The sequence below is a fragment of the Charadrius vociferus genome, unplaced genomic scaffold, assembly GCF_000708025.1.
Source record: "Charadrius vociferus isolate BGI_N301 unplaced genomic scaffold, ASM70802v2 scaffold282, whole genome shotgun sequence".
Lineage (NCBI taxonomy): Eukaryota > Metazoa > Chordata > Aves > Charadriiformes > Charadriidae > Charadrius > Charadrius vociferus.
In genome coordinates, this window is record NW_009647731.1 from 8,236,002 (window position 1) to 8,255,810 (window position 19,809).

The 19,809-nt window shown below is 41.8% G+C and overlaps 1 protein-coding gene across 1 annotated transcript in view; it reads right to left on the minus strand.

Annotated features, from left to right (window-relative positions):
* Positions 1-266: 266 nt before the first annotated feature.
* The window catches only part of KIAA1598 (KIAA1598 ortholog), a 54,629-nt gene continuing 35,086 nt past the window's right edge, over positions 267-19,809 (minus strand). The window contains exons 10-16 of the mRNA XM_009881578.1: positions 19,405-19,510; positions 17,528-17,610; positions 14,075-14,184; positions 13,364-13,417; positions 10,362-10,482; positions 9,253-9,436; positions 267-767 (exon numbers count right to left, since the gene is read on the minus strand). Of these exons, the coding sequence (XP_009879880.1) occupies positions 557-767; positions 9,253-9,436; positions 10,362-10,482; positions 13,364-13,417; positions 14,075-14,184; positions 17,528-17,610; positions 19,405-19,510 (869 nt within the window). The 3' untranslated portion in view covers positions 267-556. The remainder of the gene's footprint in view (positions 768-9,252; positions 9,437-10,361; positions 10,483-13,363; positions 13,418-14,074; positions 14,185-17,527; positions 17,611-19,404; positions 19,511-19,809) is intronic.

The window sequence follows — 19,809 nt, forward strand, 5'->3', positions numbered from 1 at the left end:
CTTGTGCTTTTCATTTCCTCAAAAGAGAGTGTGTGGAGACAGCACCAAGGAAACCTACAAGATCTTGGTTTAAGTAGGTATCAAAATATTTTTAAAGCAATGTGTCTAAAACCTGAATTTTTAATTACTAGTAATACCCCCCATCCTAAAGCTGATGTGTGTGTAATCACCTTCATGAGGTCTAACCCAAACCTGTCCCATTCAAGAGGGATGCGAGGGGCTTCTGGCAAGCTTTAGAATGGACCTGTAATGAGGCATCCTCTCAAAAAAGAATAATTTTAAAAGCCTTTTCAAATACAGTTTTAAAGAAAAGGTAACTGACAATATCTGAGAAAGTATTAACCATCCTTGCAAAATTAAAATGGGAAGGGGATTTTGAGTGATACATCATTATTTAACACTTTAATGCATGTAACAAAACGGCATACAAAAGACCAGTTCAATCTATATTATTGAAAACGGTTTGGAGTACAGACCATAGCCCCTAGTAACACACCTAAGCAATTTACATGTCCAGATAATGACTCCCAAAAGTTACAGCCTTTCAGAATAACAACTAACAGTTAGAACTGTCTGTTTCTTTCATTTTCTCGGCGTTAGTTTCTTTATGCAGTGGCTTGCTTTTTTCTTCTTTCATTTTGTTCTGATTCAGCGTGTTTTCAGATGTCTGATCCCCGCTGGTGGAAACGGGATCTAAAACTACAACGGATTCTGTCTCTTTTTCACTGCTAGAAGCTTTTCTTGTCAATTCTGTATGACTAGTTGATCTAAAGGAAAAAGAATAAATATATGAATACAGGTAACAGTTCACATATTTAGGAGAAAGAATATAAACAAACAGAAAAGCATTTCTATTACTAGTAGCACGTATGACCAAGACAGGTGTACCAAACTACCATATAGATTTATAGATTTAACAGCTGTTAAATACAGAGAGTGGTGCACAAAATGCAACAGTCACGTGACCCCTCCTGAACCATGGCAGATATTTAACAGGAAAACTGAGTTCACAAAGCACTGAAAAAAGACTGTGAAAGAATCAGTTTATTGTCTTAAGAATTTATTTCTCTCTGCTCATCTTGGAGCTGGATTTAGGTTCCCCCATGTCCAACAGAGCAGCTGGACGCAGAGAAAATGCCACCAGGCCCTGCAGTCTGTAGGCTGAGAGCTCTGCAGCCTGAAAGGAGAACGTGGCTTCTTCTCCACACCTCCAGCGCAGGGCCCTCACTGTGCCGCGCTCTACCCTGGGACAGGGAGGTAGAGGCAGCGCGACCAGATTTTCCGCTGCGGCTCTGCGCCAACTCCGCTGCTGCGCGTGGTCTCACCGGGAGCAAGTGCAAAACGATTTCTGAAAATTCACCTGCCGGATTTGCTGAAATACAGCGGGCGTTAGACCTACATTCTGCACTGCAGAAACGGGGTTACGTCCTGATCGCTCGCAGTGCAGGGATTCTTGCAGATAATAAGCCCTCCGAGCGAGGAGAGAGGAAGGCAAGGTCAGAGACCCCGGGGTTATTTGTCGAGGCTGGCATCATGCTATAAACACTAAAAGCACTTGTCTATATTCAAAAGCTTTGTACTAGCGTTGAAAACGTGCAGGCAAATCCTTAGATTAGCTGGAATGAACCAGCAGAGGACAAGGCAAAACCCGGGAAAGCACAACCTGAACACGTCGCAGATGGGGGCATTTCCTATGCCCGTGTCTTCACGCTGCCGCAGGGGCAGCAGGGCGGCTGACACCCGCGGGCTCCTACCTCCTCCACCTGCTTTCCACCGCCGCTTGGCCCCGGGCGCCCGCGGGGCTGTAACCAGGCGCGCTTACAGAGGGCAGTCACACAGGCACGCTCGGCCCGGCTTCGGGCAGGGCCGTACACAACGGTATGAACACAGAATCACAGAATTTTCAGAGTTGGAAGGGACCTCTAGAGATCATCTAGTCCAACTCCCCTGCTAAAGCAGGATTGCCCAGAGCACATTCCTCAGGACTGCATCCAGGCGGGTCTTGAAAATCTCCAGAGAAGAGGACTCCACCCCCTCCCTGGGCAGCCTGTGCCACTGCTCTGTCACCCCAACTGTAAAGAAGTAAAGAACACTGTACAGATGTCCACAGCGGTACCGCTACACCCACCAAACGGGGCAGGTGCAGAAACCCTTAGTGCAGGATGGTCCCACGTGCACCAGCGGGTGTGTGGCTCCACTCTCCTGGGAAGCCTAACTGGAGAGCTGCTGAATGCAGCTCCATTTGCCAGTCCAGAGCCTTTTTGCTGTTGTTGGTGGGGTTTTTTTTCCCCCCTTTTTTTTTTTTCTCCAAATTTTTCATGCTTACTCATAAGGAACAGCCTTCCATACTGCTAAGGTAACACTCTTACAAGGAAAAAGCAGAATCAACTGGAGGCCAGAGAAAGAAATTCAGCTACCGGATCCATCTGCTATGAACTGCCCTTTATTGTGACAGTCTTTGTCCTAGAGAAAATGACAAAGAAAAAGAGGTCACCCCACTCGACAATTAGAGCACGGGGAGGGGAATGTACTGGCTCCCACCTGACCGGGAGAGAGTAAATATACAGGTTAAAAACAAATAAATAATCACAGAAAGAACAACAGTTGCTGCACTTTCCATTTCAGAAAGAATTTACTCAGCTCCCTACAGAAGCACTGGGTATAGCGAATGAAATTCCATGTTCAAGCTTTAATTACAAGAATTGTCTCCAACATTAGAACTTCGGAATAAGTTAATTAATGCAGAAATTGGCGCTAATAGATACAGTTTCAGACTCATTTGATTATCATCAGTAGCTAGTGATTTCATAAGGAAAATAATGCTTATTTTATGCAAAAGTTGCCAATCATTCCAGAAAATACAAGGTGGGGTATTTTGAATGTTACAGCAAATTAAACTTTTTAAAGCAGCATAACCAGAAGACGGTTATTTTAAAAAGTGCTACCTCTGAAAAGCTGATTGCCCAACACTACAAAAATGGTCAAAGCCATAAATGCCAAGTTCATTTTTATTTCACTTTGGAGGTAACTATCTTTCAAATCCCAACAGCTGGACTATTTAATACAATCTGGTGAATCAAAGTATAATTCTTCACCGGGCTCACAGTGGGGAGTCTGCATTAGTGTATGGCAGCATTCCAACAACTGATGCACAGCCAAACGCTCTGAAGTCTGTTTCATTTATAACAAAAATGGATAAAACGGCAATCATATTTACCACCTTCAAAGGACAGAAAAATGAAAGATGTCGATATAAAGTAGTTTAATGGAGAAAACCAGTGATTAAATCAGCGTTTCAAGCATAAAAATAAGAATTACTATTCAGACTCGGTTGTACTAGCATTTGCTCCTTCAAATCCTTTACACTGTTGCAGCACCAGCCTGACAGTGCTGCTGTTACAGCTGAGGTATTGCAAAGAATTATTAACCCTATTTATCGGGTATTCATAGCTCATTTTCAATAGTTTGTCAAGAGCGGAATGCAGGCGGAATAAAGTTTCGGTGCAAGAATGAACACAATTTTCGTGCTCCCTTTCAAAAAACAGGTTTTGCTGCTACAAATAAAGCTGGGAAAAGCAAATAGTACAGATATAGTTAGCCACAGTTTCAAACAGTTACAAATTTCTCCAGCCAAGGTATTTGCATTTAGGTCTATGCAAAGCTCTTCCTTCATTAAGATTGTTAATGTCATTATCAGTATTCTTGCTATTTGTCCAACTACGTATTTAAGCCAGAACCTGAGAACCTAGTTCTAGTGTACTCATTCATACATAATTGTTCCTAAGTCTGCATGTATTTTTATGACTAAACACATAAAATCTGTACTGTGAAATCCAGATTTAGATGATAAATGCATTTTAGAGTAATCGTATGAGATATGCAAAGTCCCATGCAGTACTGAGGACTCCTTGTGACCTAAGAGTCTCAAAAGCAATATATTCCATTTATATAGTTACAGAAGCTACAGAAGATGCAAAAATAAAGGGTTACGCCTGACGGGCCATCTGCGAACTAGTACTGCTTTGCCCTTTGTAAATAATTTACAGTAGGAGTACAAAAGGATAAACTAAGGATCAGATTCTCAACCGAGCCTTGGATTTTCTTTGTTTCCTCTGGTTAATATTATAACCTTGGTATTATTTAACCTTGCTTGGTGCTCTATTCATGAAACCATTGTAATATGTTTCCATTAGAAACCAGAATTTTATGTAAATATCATGGAAAATTTTACTGGATGAAGTCCCATCCAATTTCCTAACAATACGTAAAAGCGAAAGGAAAGCATTCAAGGAAAACACTGTAGGAAAATCCACGTTTTTTCAGTATATTTAGAAAAGATTGGCAAAAGTCTATTCCAAAGACTGGTTTTGCAAGTATGCAGTATAAACATGGGAGACTCCATGTGGATACTCTGCCCGGAATCTGAGCTGGTAGGAACAGAATAATTCCTGCTACAAGAGCTGACACTAACATGGCATCAAATCAGTATACTTCGTCTTTCAGCGAGCTCCCTAATCTCGGACACTGAAATAGCTGTCATCTCTCTTCAAAGCAAAACTGCTTTCAAAACCAAAGTAATACTCAACTGGTGCTACTCCTTACTCCCCAAAAGATGAGATTTGAAGCATTAAGCTAATCTGACAGTTGCTCACCACCAGTTGCTTCTTTATAATGCTTAAAAACCACACCTGCACGTCAATTATTGCTTGCTATTTGCATAACTACCGCCCACCCTCACCCCAGCATTCCCGTTTTCCTACAAGATCCCAATAACTGAGGACAAACACCACTCGTGCAACAAAGCTCATGCTCCAATCACTATGTCCTTTCCAAACTGCCACGCTAGGAGGGTTTGCCAAGTAACAGCAATTTTATCCTCAGTCAAAAACTTTTCTTGAGAATAAAAGCCACAGGTCTTATTAACTATTTCAGATTTATCAGAATTTTTAACAAGGCAGGGGAATATAACACACAGGACCAAAGGCTAATACTGAACAATAGTAAAAAATACACCAATTCTAAGTCGTGAAAGTCTTCAATGAACAAAAAATTCCATCGCTCTATAGTATTCATCAAAAGGAAATTACAGGGAACACAGAGTGACATTAATGAATTAGTCTGTTGGTTCCCTCCTCTGAGAGCGCACCGGGACTACCTACAACGCCAGACACCTGTGAAGACAGTGCAAGAAACTGTCTCGGTTTCGGGAATGCCTCTGCTAAGCTGAGCTGAGCAGAAAGGTGGTCAACACAGCAGCGAGCAGATCAGAACTGCAGGCAATCTTTAGTATGGAAATTGTGCCCATTTTTAGGTGCTTTCTTGAAAATGCTCAGAAAGATTGGCAAATTCATTTAAATGTGGAATCCTGGAGAGCTTCTGCCTGCACTGAGAGACTGCATAAAAAGTATAGCCTAAGGAAAATGTGTGACAGTAGCTCTTAAAACAGCTAAAGTTGAGGGGACCTCCAACTTCCCGAACATCCCATTGTTTTCTTCATTCGTTGTTCAAACAAAATTACCCACGTTCAAGCCGCACAGGAAAACCTTTGCAGTTCTGTCTAGCTGAGGCTGAGCTGCTTCCCGCAGAGCTGGTGGATGATTCAGGGGTACTAAGATTACAGCCAGGAGAAGGAGGACAAATCCTTTAATTGTATAAAATCATCAGATTAAGACTAACCCTCTCTGTGGTTCGCTCTGTTAGCAGAGAACTCTGCTGCCCAGAAACAAAATGTTTACAAAGTGCTGGAAAAAAAACCCAAATCCCCCCCAAATGCAGGGGCAGAGCCAGACACACCTTCCCCTTCTGTGTCTGCACACCACAGGGAGTCACGGGAACCCTCTTTCCTCCCGAGGGAACTAAATTGTCACCTATTCTCTCCTAAGCAATTGTCACAGAATTACACTCACACCGGGTTAAACATCTGGGAAGAGATTTGCAGAGGAAGTTACCTCAATATTGAGGTAAGGCCTCAATTTCGCTCTAGGACACACATTATTGGCGTCTTCCCCCTCAGCACCACCTCAGCGAAACTTCTCACATTCCAAATCATCCGCTTAACGGCTTCAGACCCTACTTCTAACAATCTCCTGCACTGAAATAACACCTCACCTAGTGGTTTGAAACCCACACTTTTCTTCTGAATTAATTTCTCCAAGCTATCATCACTTAGTTTGGTGACAGGGAAATTTCAGAATCAACCCGAATTTGCTGATGTTACAGCCCTTTTCCACAGTCCCTCCTTTGGCAACTGACCCGTTCAGCTGGACACCAGTGCTTTGGCACCACTCAACCACAGCAGTAACCACGTTATGAGTCCTACTTCAACCAAAGACTGAAATTCCCTACCCTGTTAGCATTTCGGCTAGATCGTCACTAATTTGGGAGCATCCAGGGTTCTCCTCGATGAGCTGACTTCTGTCAAGGTATTGTTCACAGATACATTTTCAAGACGGGGTCTTCTTCAAAGGCGCGACCTTCTTTCTCGGCAAGAATGGGTGTGCTCAGCTGTTACCCAGCGTGACTGAAGAATGATGAATAGGGCTGTTGGCGTTTACATGTCTGTATTTCCTCCTCCTTCCAATTACAAGCCTTAGTAAATGGGTGGCGCAGCAAAGAGAAGCAGCTCACGCACAACTATTCCTAAGGTTTTCTATAGGAAGCTGTACGTTAAAATCTAGGTGAAGAAAAACGAATTAACACTGCACCGCAAGAGACACCTGGTAATTATGAAACATGCAATCCTCTACTGTGGTATAAAAGGTTTGCTCGGCTGCTGCAAACCCCTGAGGCAGGTCACACCTTTGTCAGATTTCAAGGAATTGCAAATGATGAGACAGCTGCATCCTTTTACCTCAGGTCTGAATAAGAAGAGCCACAGTACAGCTTTTGTACGCCTTTGTTACCTAGAGTATGTGGTCAAAGCAGCACACTGTTTGTTTAGTTAACACAGGCTACTTTAGCCAACGGTGTGGTGCAACAGGAGAGACGTGTAGAGGGAAACGGCCTGTGCTTCACACCCATGTCCTCAGAAGACACGTTTAGGCAGGAGGGGGGACGTTATTCGCTGAACTGGCTCCCGTGTGGCATGCCCAGCCGTTAAAGGCTGTGTCACGTCTTCTGGTTTAGTTTCACCCACCCAATGAAGCCAGGGATCCAGTTTACGCACAAAGACCGCTTCAGGATACAAAGTGAAGCATCGCAAATGGGGACAATTGGGAGATTTGCTTCAGAAGCGCTCTGCTGATCCAAACGAAACTGCTAACATAGATATACCCAGGGAAGCCCAGGAAATTGCCTAATTAGAGCCAAGCTGTCAGACATGTTAGAGAAATGAACTCCCTTCTCACGTGTGCTTCAAATGAGCCCTGTTTCAAAACAGCGCTTACACAGCCTGGAGTCTGCTCCTGCTAACCTTTGCCACAAACAGCGCCCAGGAGAAAAAAAGAGGAGGAACTGCACTTCGACATGGTATGAAGCATCTGGGTTATTTCTGCTCCTCCCCACCACTGCCGCGGCAGAAGCATATGAGAGCACCAGCACCTTCTCTGTCGCTGGAAAACCATGAGCCTTTCCAATTAAGCACGTTTACACCAGAGAATCGGTGCAAAGAAGCCCTGCAGCACTAAGGAATCTGGCCCACCGCATTTGTTTTAATGCTTTAAACAGATAAATTAAAGTGAAATGTGTCTTTTAGGATGTCACTGAATAGGCAAGCTGAGAAATAAATTGAGCTTCACATATGCTTTTATAACACATAACAACTGTGACTGTCAACACAAGATCCTTTTCACTGTCAATTCACCACGCATTCTGCAAGACCTTGGGGCCTGCAATTATTTCATTTCCTTTCTTGTAAATGCAATTTCCACTTAGTTTGGTGGAATAAAGGTAAACAAAAGGTGGTAGGAGTTGCTGTATTTTCTGATTACGGTTAGCAGTTCAAAATTATAGAAATCCACAAACTACAAACACACTGTTTTTCAGGAACAACCTCACCTTTGTGTCAGGGTAGCAGTTCAAGAAAATGCAATGGCATTATTCATGTCAAATTAACTGTTGAACAAATCTTCATCTTTCTGATTAAATTAAAATGAAGATCACCTTTCTTCTAAGGATACTTACATGAAATAAAAGGGGAAAATACAAATGATTGGAAAAGGCATTCTGCTTCTAAAACTCGGTGTGAATTAAATAAAACTGTAGGGCACAAAAGGAAATCGGGCTCTTTATCCATTCAAAAATAAATGATAAAAGTGCCTGCAGGATAGTGAAATCAGTATCAGTTCAGAAAATCAGATGTGAAATGAATTTCCAGCTCATTTGTCATGACTTACTCCTTTGAACCAAGCAATGGAGACTTGCTAGAATTGGTACTGGTGGTATTTTTTAACTGATAGAGCAGGAAATCAGAGGTTTAATTAGCCATGATTACAATATTCTGCCGATCTGATTTGTCTCATCTATTTCCTTTTCTTGAAGTGACAAACTGACAAACAACCCGGCAAGGGAACTGAAGCAAGTGCACAGCCTCATTTCAAAAGGAACTCGGTATTGTTGTAAAACAAACCGATCCGCCACAGGATCTGTCCGAAGTAAGTATTTCTGAAGCAGGTTTAACTCTTTGATGCTCAACTGGCACCTTGGGTCTTCAATCCGTTGTCACAAAAGATTCTTCTGTCCATCTGTGCAAATGCAGCACTAAATGTTTGTGGGTTTTGGTATTTTTTTGAGAAATCTTAATCTTGCGATTTCAAGGGAATTCAGAATTTTTACCAACAGACCTGTACAAGTAATACTCAGGACCAGTTCTGGTCCAACAGAAACTGCCCTGAACACCTGCATAGAGACCAATATGACTTACGTGGTTCTGTTTTTTAAAATATTGTGCTAGAACCACCTTTTTTTTTAAATCAAGTTAACTATGTAACTATCATCCCTCTTCTCTTCAGGATATGGAAGAAAACCTCAACCTTGCTATTCCTCGAAAACTTTTGAGTTCTCTTTTTTTGGCAGAGAAGATGAACTTTTTTGAAGAATGTTCACAGATTTTCCAGGAAAAGAACTTTATTACAGAGAATTCAGTTTCATTTCTACCCCCATGTCAGACTGCCAATTATTTGAGGAGTCAGTGGTAAACAGCTGCAGACTGTACATTTACCCTGTTAATCAAAATTGATATTAAATCACTTTCAAAACACACCAGCTAAACAGATCTGGTACTAAAATGCATCTAGAAATCCATATTCTACTTACTGTGATGTAGGCTTGGAGCCCGTGACACTCTTAAGCTGGTTAGAGATGGGACCTGAGTCGGGTACTTTGGAACTGAATTCTGCCTCCAGGTCTTTCTTGTCCAACGCTGTTTGTGCGGCACTGGCTCCCAAACCTAGCACAGGCAGAGATTTTGATTCTGATGTGGCCAAGATTCCAGTGGGACCTAAAACCCAAAGAAAGTTTAATGCTTCTGTTATCTGGATTAACTGGTCTAGAAATGACGCATAAGCACAGCAGAACTGCAGAAATCAAAATGGAATTTTAACGCGCAGCCTCCAGTGCACGGACAATATCAAAATACCGTATTTGCAGCTTCTGCTCTCCCCGCCAAGATTAACCCTTTCTTGCACCGCAAGCAAGGCTTACTATTTTGACACAGTTGTGCTCTCAATCCCCTTGCCTTCCAAGGCAGTCCTGGCAAGTCCTGCCACCCACCCAGCGCTCCCAAATCCCAACTTGCCAGTGCTCTCCCAGCCTGACGCGCAGCTGGAGCGAGAGCCAGCCCAACGACAAAAAAGCCTGTTCTCATACTAGTAAGTAGTCAGTGAACTGACTATCTACAAAGTCCAAGCTAAAACCATACAGCGACATTAAAATCAGCCACATCTGCATCGACTATGGCATGGACTTACACTTGCACAGACCGTGTTTCTAACCAAGAACATCATCAACAGTTTCTTACAGATCACGACAATAAGGCATAGCTTAAAAAATGCAGACCCTTGCTCTGCAGAAGAGGTTAATTCAAAACGTTAGTCCTAAACTCTCATTTCTCTGATTACCATTACTTTCACAAGTATTTTCACACTAGGCTCAGACTATTAACTCCAATTACAATGTCTGAGCTCCAGGCAGGACAGAGGAACCTGTGTATATACGGCTGTGTGCGCAGAAAATCCTGACAGAAGCATCTCTTGGAGAAAATGGGGATGAAAAGCGATAAGTGCGACGGGGAAGTGAGCCACCGTAGAAGTAAGCAGAGTTCTCCATAATGGCTGAAATGGCAATGGTCTGGAAGAGAAAGTAGAGCTTCAAGAGTCATTTAATGCAGGGAGAGGAAGAGGACTACAAAAGGTCTGGCCACTTACTGCCACTGTCCTGGTCAGTGGTTACTTTCCGGCGTCGCAGAACTCGTTCCAGCTCTGTTTCACTGCTGTCTGTTTCAAGGGACTTCAAGCTTCGGGAACTAGTGGATTTGTTCAATGTTTCCTACAGCAAGAAACAGGCATGAAAAGCTCTCTGAGGGTATATTATGCCTTGCCGAACATCCCATAAGCACAACGTGAGAACCTTTTAAATTGCAGAAAAGCAACTGCAGTTCTAGACCAGCGCGCAAAGCTCGCTCTTCAGTACCACAGAGAGCATCTGGGGCTCAGCTCACCACTCCTCCCCTTACTTCATTTCCCCATGCAGGGATTAACCCTACTTACCTACACCTTAAAGGGCTGATATCAGGCTTAAGAAACATGCTCCGGACCACTAATGAACAAACTCTGATGTTTGCAGGGAACTGCCAACTTCCTCCATCTTAATATTTAAAGGATCTTAAAAACCTGCTAGAGCGTTATCACGCCCACAATTAACCTCTATTAGCAAAAAGCCGAAGATCCGTATTTTCCCGCTCCAGCATATTTTATATTGTAGCATGGTCCTGTGTTGCTGCATCCTGGTGTGGACACGTACCTGCGGAAGTCAGTATGTACTACCTGCAACACCTGCAAGTTATTATATCCTACAATCTAGCTCTTCTGGCATATACCTGAGCCTATGTCCACATACTTCATGGTTTCTCTTACGCGCAGGAATAGACCTCAAGTTTTTGTGGGTTTTTTTTATCATACAAAATAGAAATCCATGCTATTACTGCCTTATGCCAAGGTTAGTATTTTGTATCAGCTAAGCTGCAAATCCAGCAGCACTTTTCTTAAGGAAAAAAAAGGCTTTGGTCGAAGCCTGAAACCTCCTCAAACTGCCCACGTTTTCACATGCACAGAGTGCATAGTGCATGCATTTCCCAACTGATAAGAGTCCATTACTAGATCAGCACCCACTTGACTGTAAAGTTTTCCCAGAATGTTCATAATGCAACTGAAATTTTGGGACCCGTGTGCTATTTCATTCTTCCTCGGAGTCTTGCCATCTTTAGGAATTCCCAGGAATCCCATTTATTTAGCATCCAAAACGTGTCACATAGCATCCATCCAGAGCGTAAATAACATAAATTCTTAACATCTTTTGTTGACAAGCACGTAACTTTTGAGCAGAAATAGCAAATGACAAAAAGAAATGGCATCGCACGTTGCAAAAGCCGTACCACTTTCAGCTACTAATTCCTCACCCCCGCCCAAAAGTTAAAATATTTTCTTTGGCAATTATTTGAAATGAGTGAGCAGGTATGTTATTAATGGGTAGTATGCTCCAGATCTGCGCGAACACACACATACCAAAGCAACTTGCGCAACGGAATCACTCAAACTCTGCAATTTACAGAACATAAATAGGCTTTGTTTGTAACAATTATACGGAGGTCTACATGAAATGCATAATTAACATAGTAACAACAAATGTTTACTCCATCACATCCCACCCCCATGTTTGTTGTCTGACTGTGCATAATGATTGGTCTCAAGAATAGACTGGAATTGGATTTTATATAGTTTGTCTGATACTGCAAATATCCTGAAGGGCTCAAAAGCAACAAGCTAGATACAGAAGTACAGTGACTGTAGGTTTCCTTCTGCTCCCTCTGAAGTATGCAGTCAAGCCTCCCCTGATGTCAGTGATACAGTGTCAACGAAATAAAATGACGGCTACTAGAAAATGAAAGGACCTTCCGCAGCATTGTTGAGTCCAACCCTCACCAGTCCGAACAGCACACCATAACAAACTATTCCTATATTTACAAGGCTCTATTTAAAACATAATCTCTGTTTTGCATTTTATTCTTTTTCTATTTACGTCCACATTTAATTATGTGTCCCTCTAATTAGAGCTCAGCATCAAGGTCTGGTGGCTCTCTAAATCAATTCTTCCCTTCTTCCCCTGCTTTCGTACAACTGGAGAACAGTAAGTTTAATTATGTCATTGCTGCCACACTCGTGATTTTAAATCACAGCACAGTCTATTACCTTCGCAGCAACTACACTCTTTGCTATGCTGTCTTGCATCACCCAAGACAATACTGAAGTTATTTTTATAAGGGCTGTTTAGGTGCTATCATGGATGATTAGAAAAACAGCCTTACCTGCTGTGGAGTGGATGTGAAGCATTTTGCTTCAATACGGGCAGAATTTCACCATATTTCACCTTACAAAGGCAAAATTTCACCTGATGTGCCAAATTTGCACTTCAGCTTTAAAAGCTTCAGGGTCACAGAAGTCAGGGAGCAAAAACTACAGCTCCTTCTGACTCTTTGATACAATTTTAGCACTTGCGCAAAAGAAGGAGCCAGCGATGCAATGTATGTGTAACAGACGGAACAGGAGCAAACATAGCACATTGCTCTGAGCAGGACCAAATACACGCCTAATGGTTTTATTTACTGATAAATGGGTATGTGGACAGCTATTCAGAATCAATTTTTTCTACACATAAATGCAGACAGACTAGAGAACTCTTGCTCTATTTACACTACGCTAACAAGAGATGTGGCACCTCAGGAGAGAGCAGTTGATGAGGAGAACCCTACATCTACTATATGTGCACTTACTTCAGGGGCTTTACTTTGGACTAGATTTATTCAGCTGCCTCTCCCTCCCTAAGCGTCCCCACTGTGAGCACTTGGAAAGTTTCCCAAGGATCTATGGCAGGTGCAGACAGTAACATCCCCTCTAGTGGCAGGAACATACAAATCCTGAGCAGAGTTACAAGGCTAGTTTTCTCCAAAATAAATTCTGTTAGCAAGACCAAAACCAATCTTTCAGTCAGACCAAAACCAAAAGTGGAATCGGGGGATTCACTCCAAAATTACTCTTCAGCTTCAAACCAAAACACTAACGCAAAGCTTTCAAATACTCGGCTATTTTGCACAGAAGGCTCTCTCAGCTCAATTAGAAGCAAAAACTGAAATATCAACGACAATTTTTCTTACCAGAATCCCTTTTAATTCCTTCATTGCACTTTCAGAGGGCTTTGGTGTTTCTGGCTGTAAACAAACACAACACACACAAGTTAAAAAACGAGTGAAATGGACCATGACAGACTTTGTACTTGAAGACAGGCGTCGCGCGAGGGTCTACTGCACGGGCGTGCAGTCGTATTATGTTCCTCTGCTCTCTCCTCTCATGGGCGCATGGCTAACACTCCATCTACTTTCTTATATAAATGAAGGGAGGATCCTTAGCTCATAACACCGTGAACCACAGCCTATACATAAAGAAAGTTTATGCTTTTGTGAAGATGGTAAGCAGTATTTTATAGTAGCCACATTCATGCATTAGTGCTAAGTGTTGCATAGAAGGAAGAAATACTGCTAAACAGCATATTTCTTCATCACCCCTTTACCCAATTCGGTTATTCCCTTCTGCCCTTTTAGTTTCTCAGTAGCTGTTTGTTTACAAGACACTTGCTTTCAGTTCCTTTCTGTGTCGAAGAAACTGGGCTTCTATTTACCTACTGTTGGCTTCACTTCTTTTTCTGTTCTTCATATATATCCTGCTCTAATTAATTTTATTCAGAATCAAGCAAAGCAAATGAGGTGAGGCAAATGTATTCTTCGGAATGTTTTACAGACAGCCTGGTCCATTTTCAGAGTAAATTACTGTACTTAGCTAATATTATTGCTCTGTTATTTATTCCAAACCTTTGTTTTAGGTCTGCTTGACTGGTTGACTGGTCTCAGATGAACTCCCTTCTTAATTCTGTCCATCATTTCTTCAACAGCTTGTCTCTTCAGATCTGTAACTTCCTCACCTGTTCCAAAAATCAAAGAGCGTATCACATTCCAGATATGAATTACAAAGAAAAAAACACGTCGAACAGCCTCCTAAACAGCTTGCTTGCAATATATAGCCAGTTACCATAATCACAAATTAGTTTTAATGATGAAATAGGATTTACATATACAAGGTACTGTTATACTCCCTGCAGTAAGTCTTCCCGCCTGTATCTGTGATGCATATTGCTCGCATACTATCCAAACCCATGCCTTTTCTGTTTTATTAAAAATGTAAATGATAAGAATAAATATATAGGCTTATTTTTCTCCCCATAAGTGGGCTGTTCACAGGGTCTTCTTACAGGACTGCTATCTGACCCTTAATTTTCCCCACCACAGAAGCAATTTACCTTACATTGCATACATCTACGTGGTAGCAGAAACCAGCCACCTCAGCACTAATTAACAGGAATTCTAGTTTCTGGATATGGAATTAGTAGTGATCTTTGCTATCAGCTAAACTGCCACAAGCTCTTCAAGGATAAAATGCCAATCTACACACACTGAGGATCCAGCTGTGGACTTTGCAAATGCCAATCCGCAGTGTCTGCAAAAGTTTGGACAGTAGCAGGGTCCAGACCCTGAAAAGCGCAAAGCTCCTATAACTGTTTAGGAATTGCAAAACCTCAGTGCTATTGGTGAAGCACCAAGGACTGAAGAATACGGCCCCACTTCCGCTGTATGTCTTCACTGTGGCTCAGCAGAAATTTCCACAGCTTCATTGACACAGGACCAGTTGATAATGCCCCATGGCGAGGCCTATATGCAACCCATCACAGGACTACTAAACACGTCTCGCATTTCAGATGGGTTTAGGAACCTTGCTGGAACGATATACCAACATCTCATCTAAAAACACACATTTAAAGAGCACTGCATCAAGTTAAAGCGCAAAACTTCAATACCACGAAAGGAACCGGTTGCCTTTTCAAGAGATTCAGTATCAGGACTGCAAAATATTCAGATGAAATGGGAAGCTGTGTGATGAACCTAAACAATACCTGCTAACTTATCAGTGTTCTGGATAATGGAACAAAAGACACTTAACATGCCATACCAAAAAGGGGGGAAAAAAGAGTACTTAAAGCAAATACATGGAGAAATAAGGTTGATGCTATTCAAAGCTGCAACGTTGTACCTTATATAATAGGAATTTTAAATAGACTTTCGCTCTCTCACTTGTCAGGGTACTATTGATGATTCATAGAAATGCAGTTTCTGTATTGTAAGCTGATTTAATGTCAGGCTTTAATTTCACAAACAGGCTGTTTCAAATATAAAAGCTTAATTGGTGGTATGGGATATAAACCATTCATTCTAAGTCCTTAACAAGGGTCAAAACAAGCCTCAAGTTAGATATAATAACTCGATGAAGAAAGAACTTTCCCCTTTTTTTATTTTAAGAACAGCTCAACTATTAAGAGAAAAATCAGTTTATATGTGATTGAAGAAAGGTCAGAACTGTTAAAGTTTGCTAATAAGTAATGAAAGAACGGGGTGCAGAGAACTTATAGTGAATTTCATAGTATTTCCTGCAATCACTGTTTGTAAGTCTCAAGAAAAAGCTGTAATCAAAACATCTAGGATTCTTCAAGGTAAGGAAACTCGATAAATGAAGGCAACACAATTGAACTTTTACTGAAAGATAAGACTGACTCTTCATCAGAGATCACGGTACAATGTCACTTCTCTAATTATTTTACCCAGACCAACAACCTTATTTCTCTCAGACTGGTAACCAGTTCCCAAAGATTCCCCCAGGGACCTGCCCAAGTCACCCCATTCCTCAGTCCCTCACTTGAAAAACGGGAAGGGTAATACTTCCTTTCCCCCACTTTCTGCCTGTCGGTCCCATCTAACAATCCAGCCATGCTTACATGCCATTACAGTCTGCTAACAGTGATTTTTTCTTTAACAGTTATATCCTACACCTATAATTTCAGCCAGGTTCCCTTCTGCAGCCTCCTTCTTTGTTTAAGTGGCAGCAAATGAGTTAAGCAATTCATTACAAACAAACTCCTGCTGTTTCAGAAAGAAGAGAGAAACAGCGAGAAAAACCTTGGTTATTTAACTGGCAATGCTTGTCTAACTAGCTCTGACTCTTCAGGCACTCGTGATCATTTGTAAATCTGTACTTAAATCCTGTTCTCAACCTACTAAGTTTCCAGCTTCCATTAACGACAATAAAATGCAATTTCAGCTGTTACTTTGCATGCAGAGCCACCTTAGCACAAGATTCTGTTTTGTTTTAGGTTTTCAGTATTATTAAAGGATTAGCATTCCAGTCAACTCTGAGCGGTAATTTCATAAGATATGAATTGAGGGATGAAAACTGAAGCATTTAACAAACTAGCTCTGTGGAGAGGCTCTGGACGGAAGAAATCACAAACAAGAAGCCATTTGGAAACTGGAAACTTCCCTGTATTATCCTGCATATAACCTGCTCTCTGCTTAATGATCGTTGGGATTGTTCTTCTGCCTCTTCCAGGTAACCTGTGGAAGTGCAAAGCCCTAGCCATACCCTAGCTGCAGCTACACGCTCCATTGTCTCCAGTGTAGAGGCATAGGTTGAGCCTCCCAGTGCTGCCATAGGGCAACTACTACAGGCAGTTACAAACCTCCAGTGTGCGACTCGACAAGCTGCAAGAAGTCAGTGCAACAGCACAGGGCCTAAATTAAACTATCCTGTTCTCCCCATCCATCTCACCCAGCACACCACCATACCCAGCTAAGACCTTACCTTGGCAGGTCCTTCTGTTAGCCCGTAATAAACACGACTACCCTCTCCCCAACAGGAAAAAGAAAGACAGACAAATTTTTCTTCCACATCAGTGCATGAAATCAGCTCAGTGACATATCTGATAAGCGTGAGAGCCAGAAGTAGAAAGATAAGAACTTCCCTGCAGTTACAGCAAGTGCTAGGTCTTCCCTTAAGGTTTTTGATCTCCAGCCTCAGAGATTGTTCATACTAAAAATCAATTTGACAAAAAATAAATAGGATGCTGATCACCAGCTCAGTTGTGGGAGCACAGGCGGCTACAAGGGCCACGCAAATTTGCTTGGGATCTCAAGGAAGCTTGCCGTACCAAAGCTACAATGCCAAAGATACCTCTTCCTATCTCAGCGCACATGTGACTGGGCTGCAATCACATTTCTGGACTGCAAGGTGGGTGAATATGCTGGGATACGGATAGCAGTTGTTAATGTTGCCTGTTACAAGCATTTGCATCATGACCTGTTCCCACAGTTCGTTTTCACTAGCTTTACCTGCAGTACCTAGTGAATAATCCGCATGACTTGAGAAAGGATGAGCCATACCTGACTCCTGCTGAGGAGGTTTCTCCTTCTTGCTCACGTTGGTGTTGGAGTGAGATCTCTTGCGAATCATTGACATGAGAGACCTTTGGAGAAAATGAAACTGTAGATTGTCGTTCTGTCCTGTACTGCACACTGGTAAAATGAACTTGAACATGACACACAAACAGCTTGCTTATACCTGATTATACAGCTACTTACAAAAGACTCATTTAACGGTTCTTGAATGCAGATGTATGCACTGAATTACCCCCCACAACGCCTCCCATCAAAATGCACCAGAGAAATTTATTTCTTTTTAACAGACATTAGGCACAAATCAAAACACTCCAACATTTGAATATTAAAAGACAGTGTCTCATTGTGACACATGACAAATTGAAGCTGCTCCAGCATAATAAAAGGAAGGAAAAGCTGTAGATATTGAAGTGAAGTATTATTCTCCAGAGGACACTTAAATATGGTGATCAGTATCTCCTCACCAACTCCAAGTTTGTAATCTCCTTACACTGTCAAATAATTATCCCTTCACCATAGTCAAAACGTAAAAGTCCAGGCAAGGAAATGATTCATCTTAAAACCCAAGTATAAGCTCTTATGTGCACCTGATGTGTCCGTGGGGCCTATCACTCCCTACTGAACATCACTCCTTACGGAGTGGAGTGACCTCCCTGACATAACCGTCAAAACTCTGTCCCAGAAAAAACCAGCACCCAGTGCCTAGGCTCTGAAACCACCTCTACACACGTAAACTTCCCAGTGCCTGAAGGAAATACTCTGATTTAGCTATTACAGGGCTTAACATGAAGAGTGTTATCTATTCCAAATAATAAAGGGTACAAACTTAAACAAAATAAAACGAACAAACAAGAAAACCCACAACAACCCGACATAGTTAATTCATGCTACACATTAGTGAAAAAGAAGCAAGCAAGCCAAGTAAGTTAACGGACATAACGGACATAACGGACATCTTTTTAACTTATGAAAGCAATTGTGGAAATAGCAAAAGACCAAACACAATTGTTCAGAACATGTTTAGTTTAGATTTCTAAAAACAAAACAAGATGCACAAAGGAATGAGCAGTCCCTACTAATCATCTCTATTCATACATTTAACACAGCAGTTAACAATACTCCTGTATGTAATTTGTATCACAGAAGGTTTGAAAGTGTCATCAAAGTCCATTTATTTTTAAAGCCAAGCAGACAACACGAAGATTAGCCAAGTTCCTAAAATTAACTAAGCACACTTTAGGGCTTCATTAGTTAATTTGGGTCTAATGCCTGATACATCATATATTGGTCAGCCTCTTTTACAGTTCTTTGCAAAAGTCAGGCTTAATCTCGATGATTTTTCCCAAAACTGCTTGATGATGGGGTGGTGATTTTCTGTGTTGTTTTTTTTTTTTTTTCTTTTTAACTTATGAAAGCAATTGTGGGAACTCAACAGAGTCTGCATTTTCATCACCAGTATCCGACAGGAAGGGACACACAATAATCCAACGTACCCTTTGGTTCAAAGGGGTTTTCTTAGCAGTAGATTCAGACAAGAACTTCACAAGTCTATAATTACAGCTATCAGGTGAATAGAAAAAAATAGTCTCCTAAATTTAGAGGAGACAGGTATCCCTCCTCCTCCAAAGTCACGGTCTAGACAATTTGTTAGGCTCGGCAAGGCAGACCCTGTACAAAATTTGTCAGGGTGTTAGTCTGTTGGCAGGTGGGGCATAGAGCGTGTCCTGCTGGTAAGGAGCCCAAGACAGATGGAGAAAGTCTTTTTTTCTTTAAAGACACTCTTCCTGCTTGGCTGCAAGCTCATGTAATGTGTTCTGCTTCAGCAAAGCATTACTGCTGCGACCCCCGATTTAAGCACTTACCGTATAGGGTTAGGAGGAGGGGGAGGAGGAAGAGGAGGAGGGGGTGGCGGTGGAGGAGGTGGTGCAGGATTTTCAGACTGCTGTATTCGTTTTTGAAGTTCATCAACTGTGCAAGAGCAATAAAACAAACTACAGTGAGTTCTTGGTTTCTCACATCTGCTCTAAAAACCAACCCTGATTGTTTAAGCAAAAATGCTACTAAGTAAGTAAAAACCAAACAGGACTAAACCACACAACTGCTAGGAAGTCCTATTTTTGGCAACATTGTTATAGCAAGAACAATGTCCTGGATGCACAGGATTCTCATTAAACCAGTTACCTCCAACCTGAGTTACTTTTGAAATTAAAATGTCCCTCTCCTTCATACAGGATTCTTCATATAAAATGATAGAGCAGAGAAAAGTT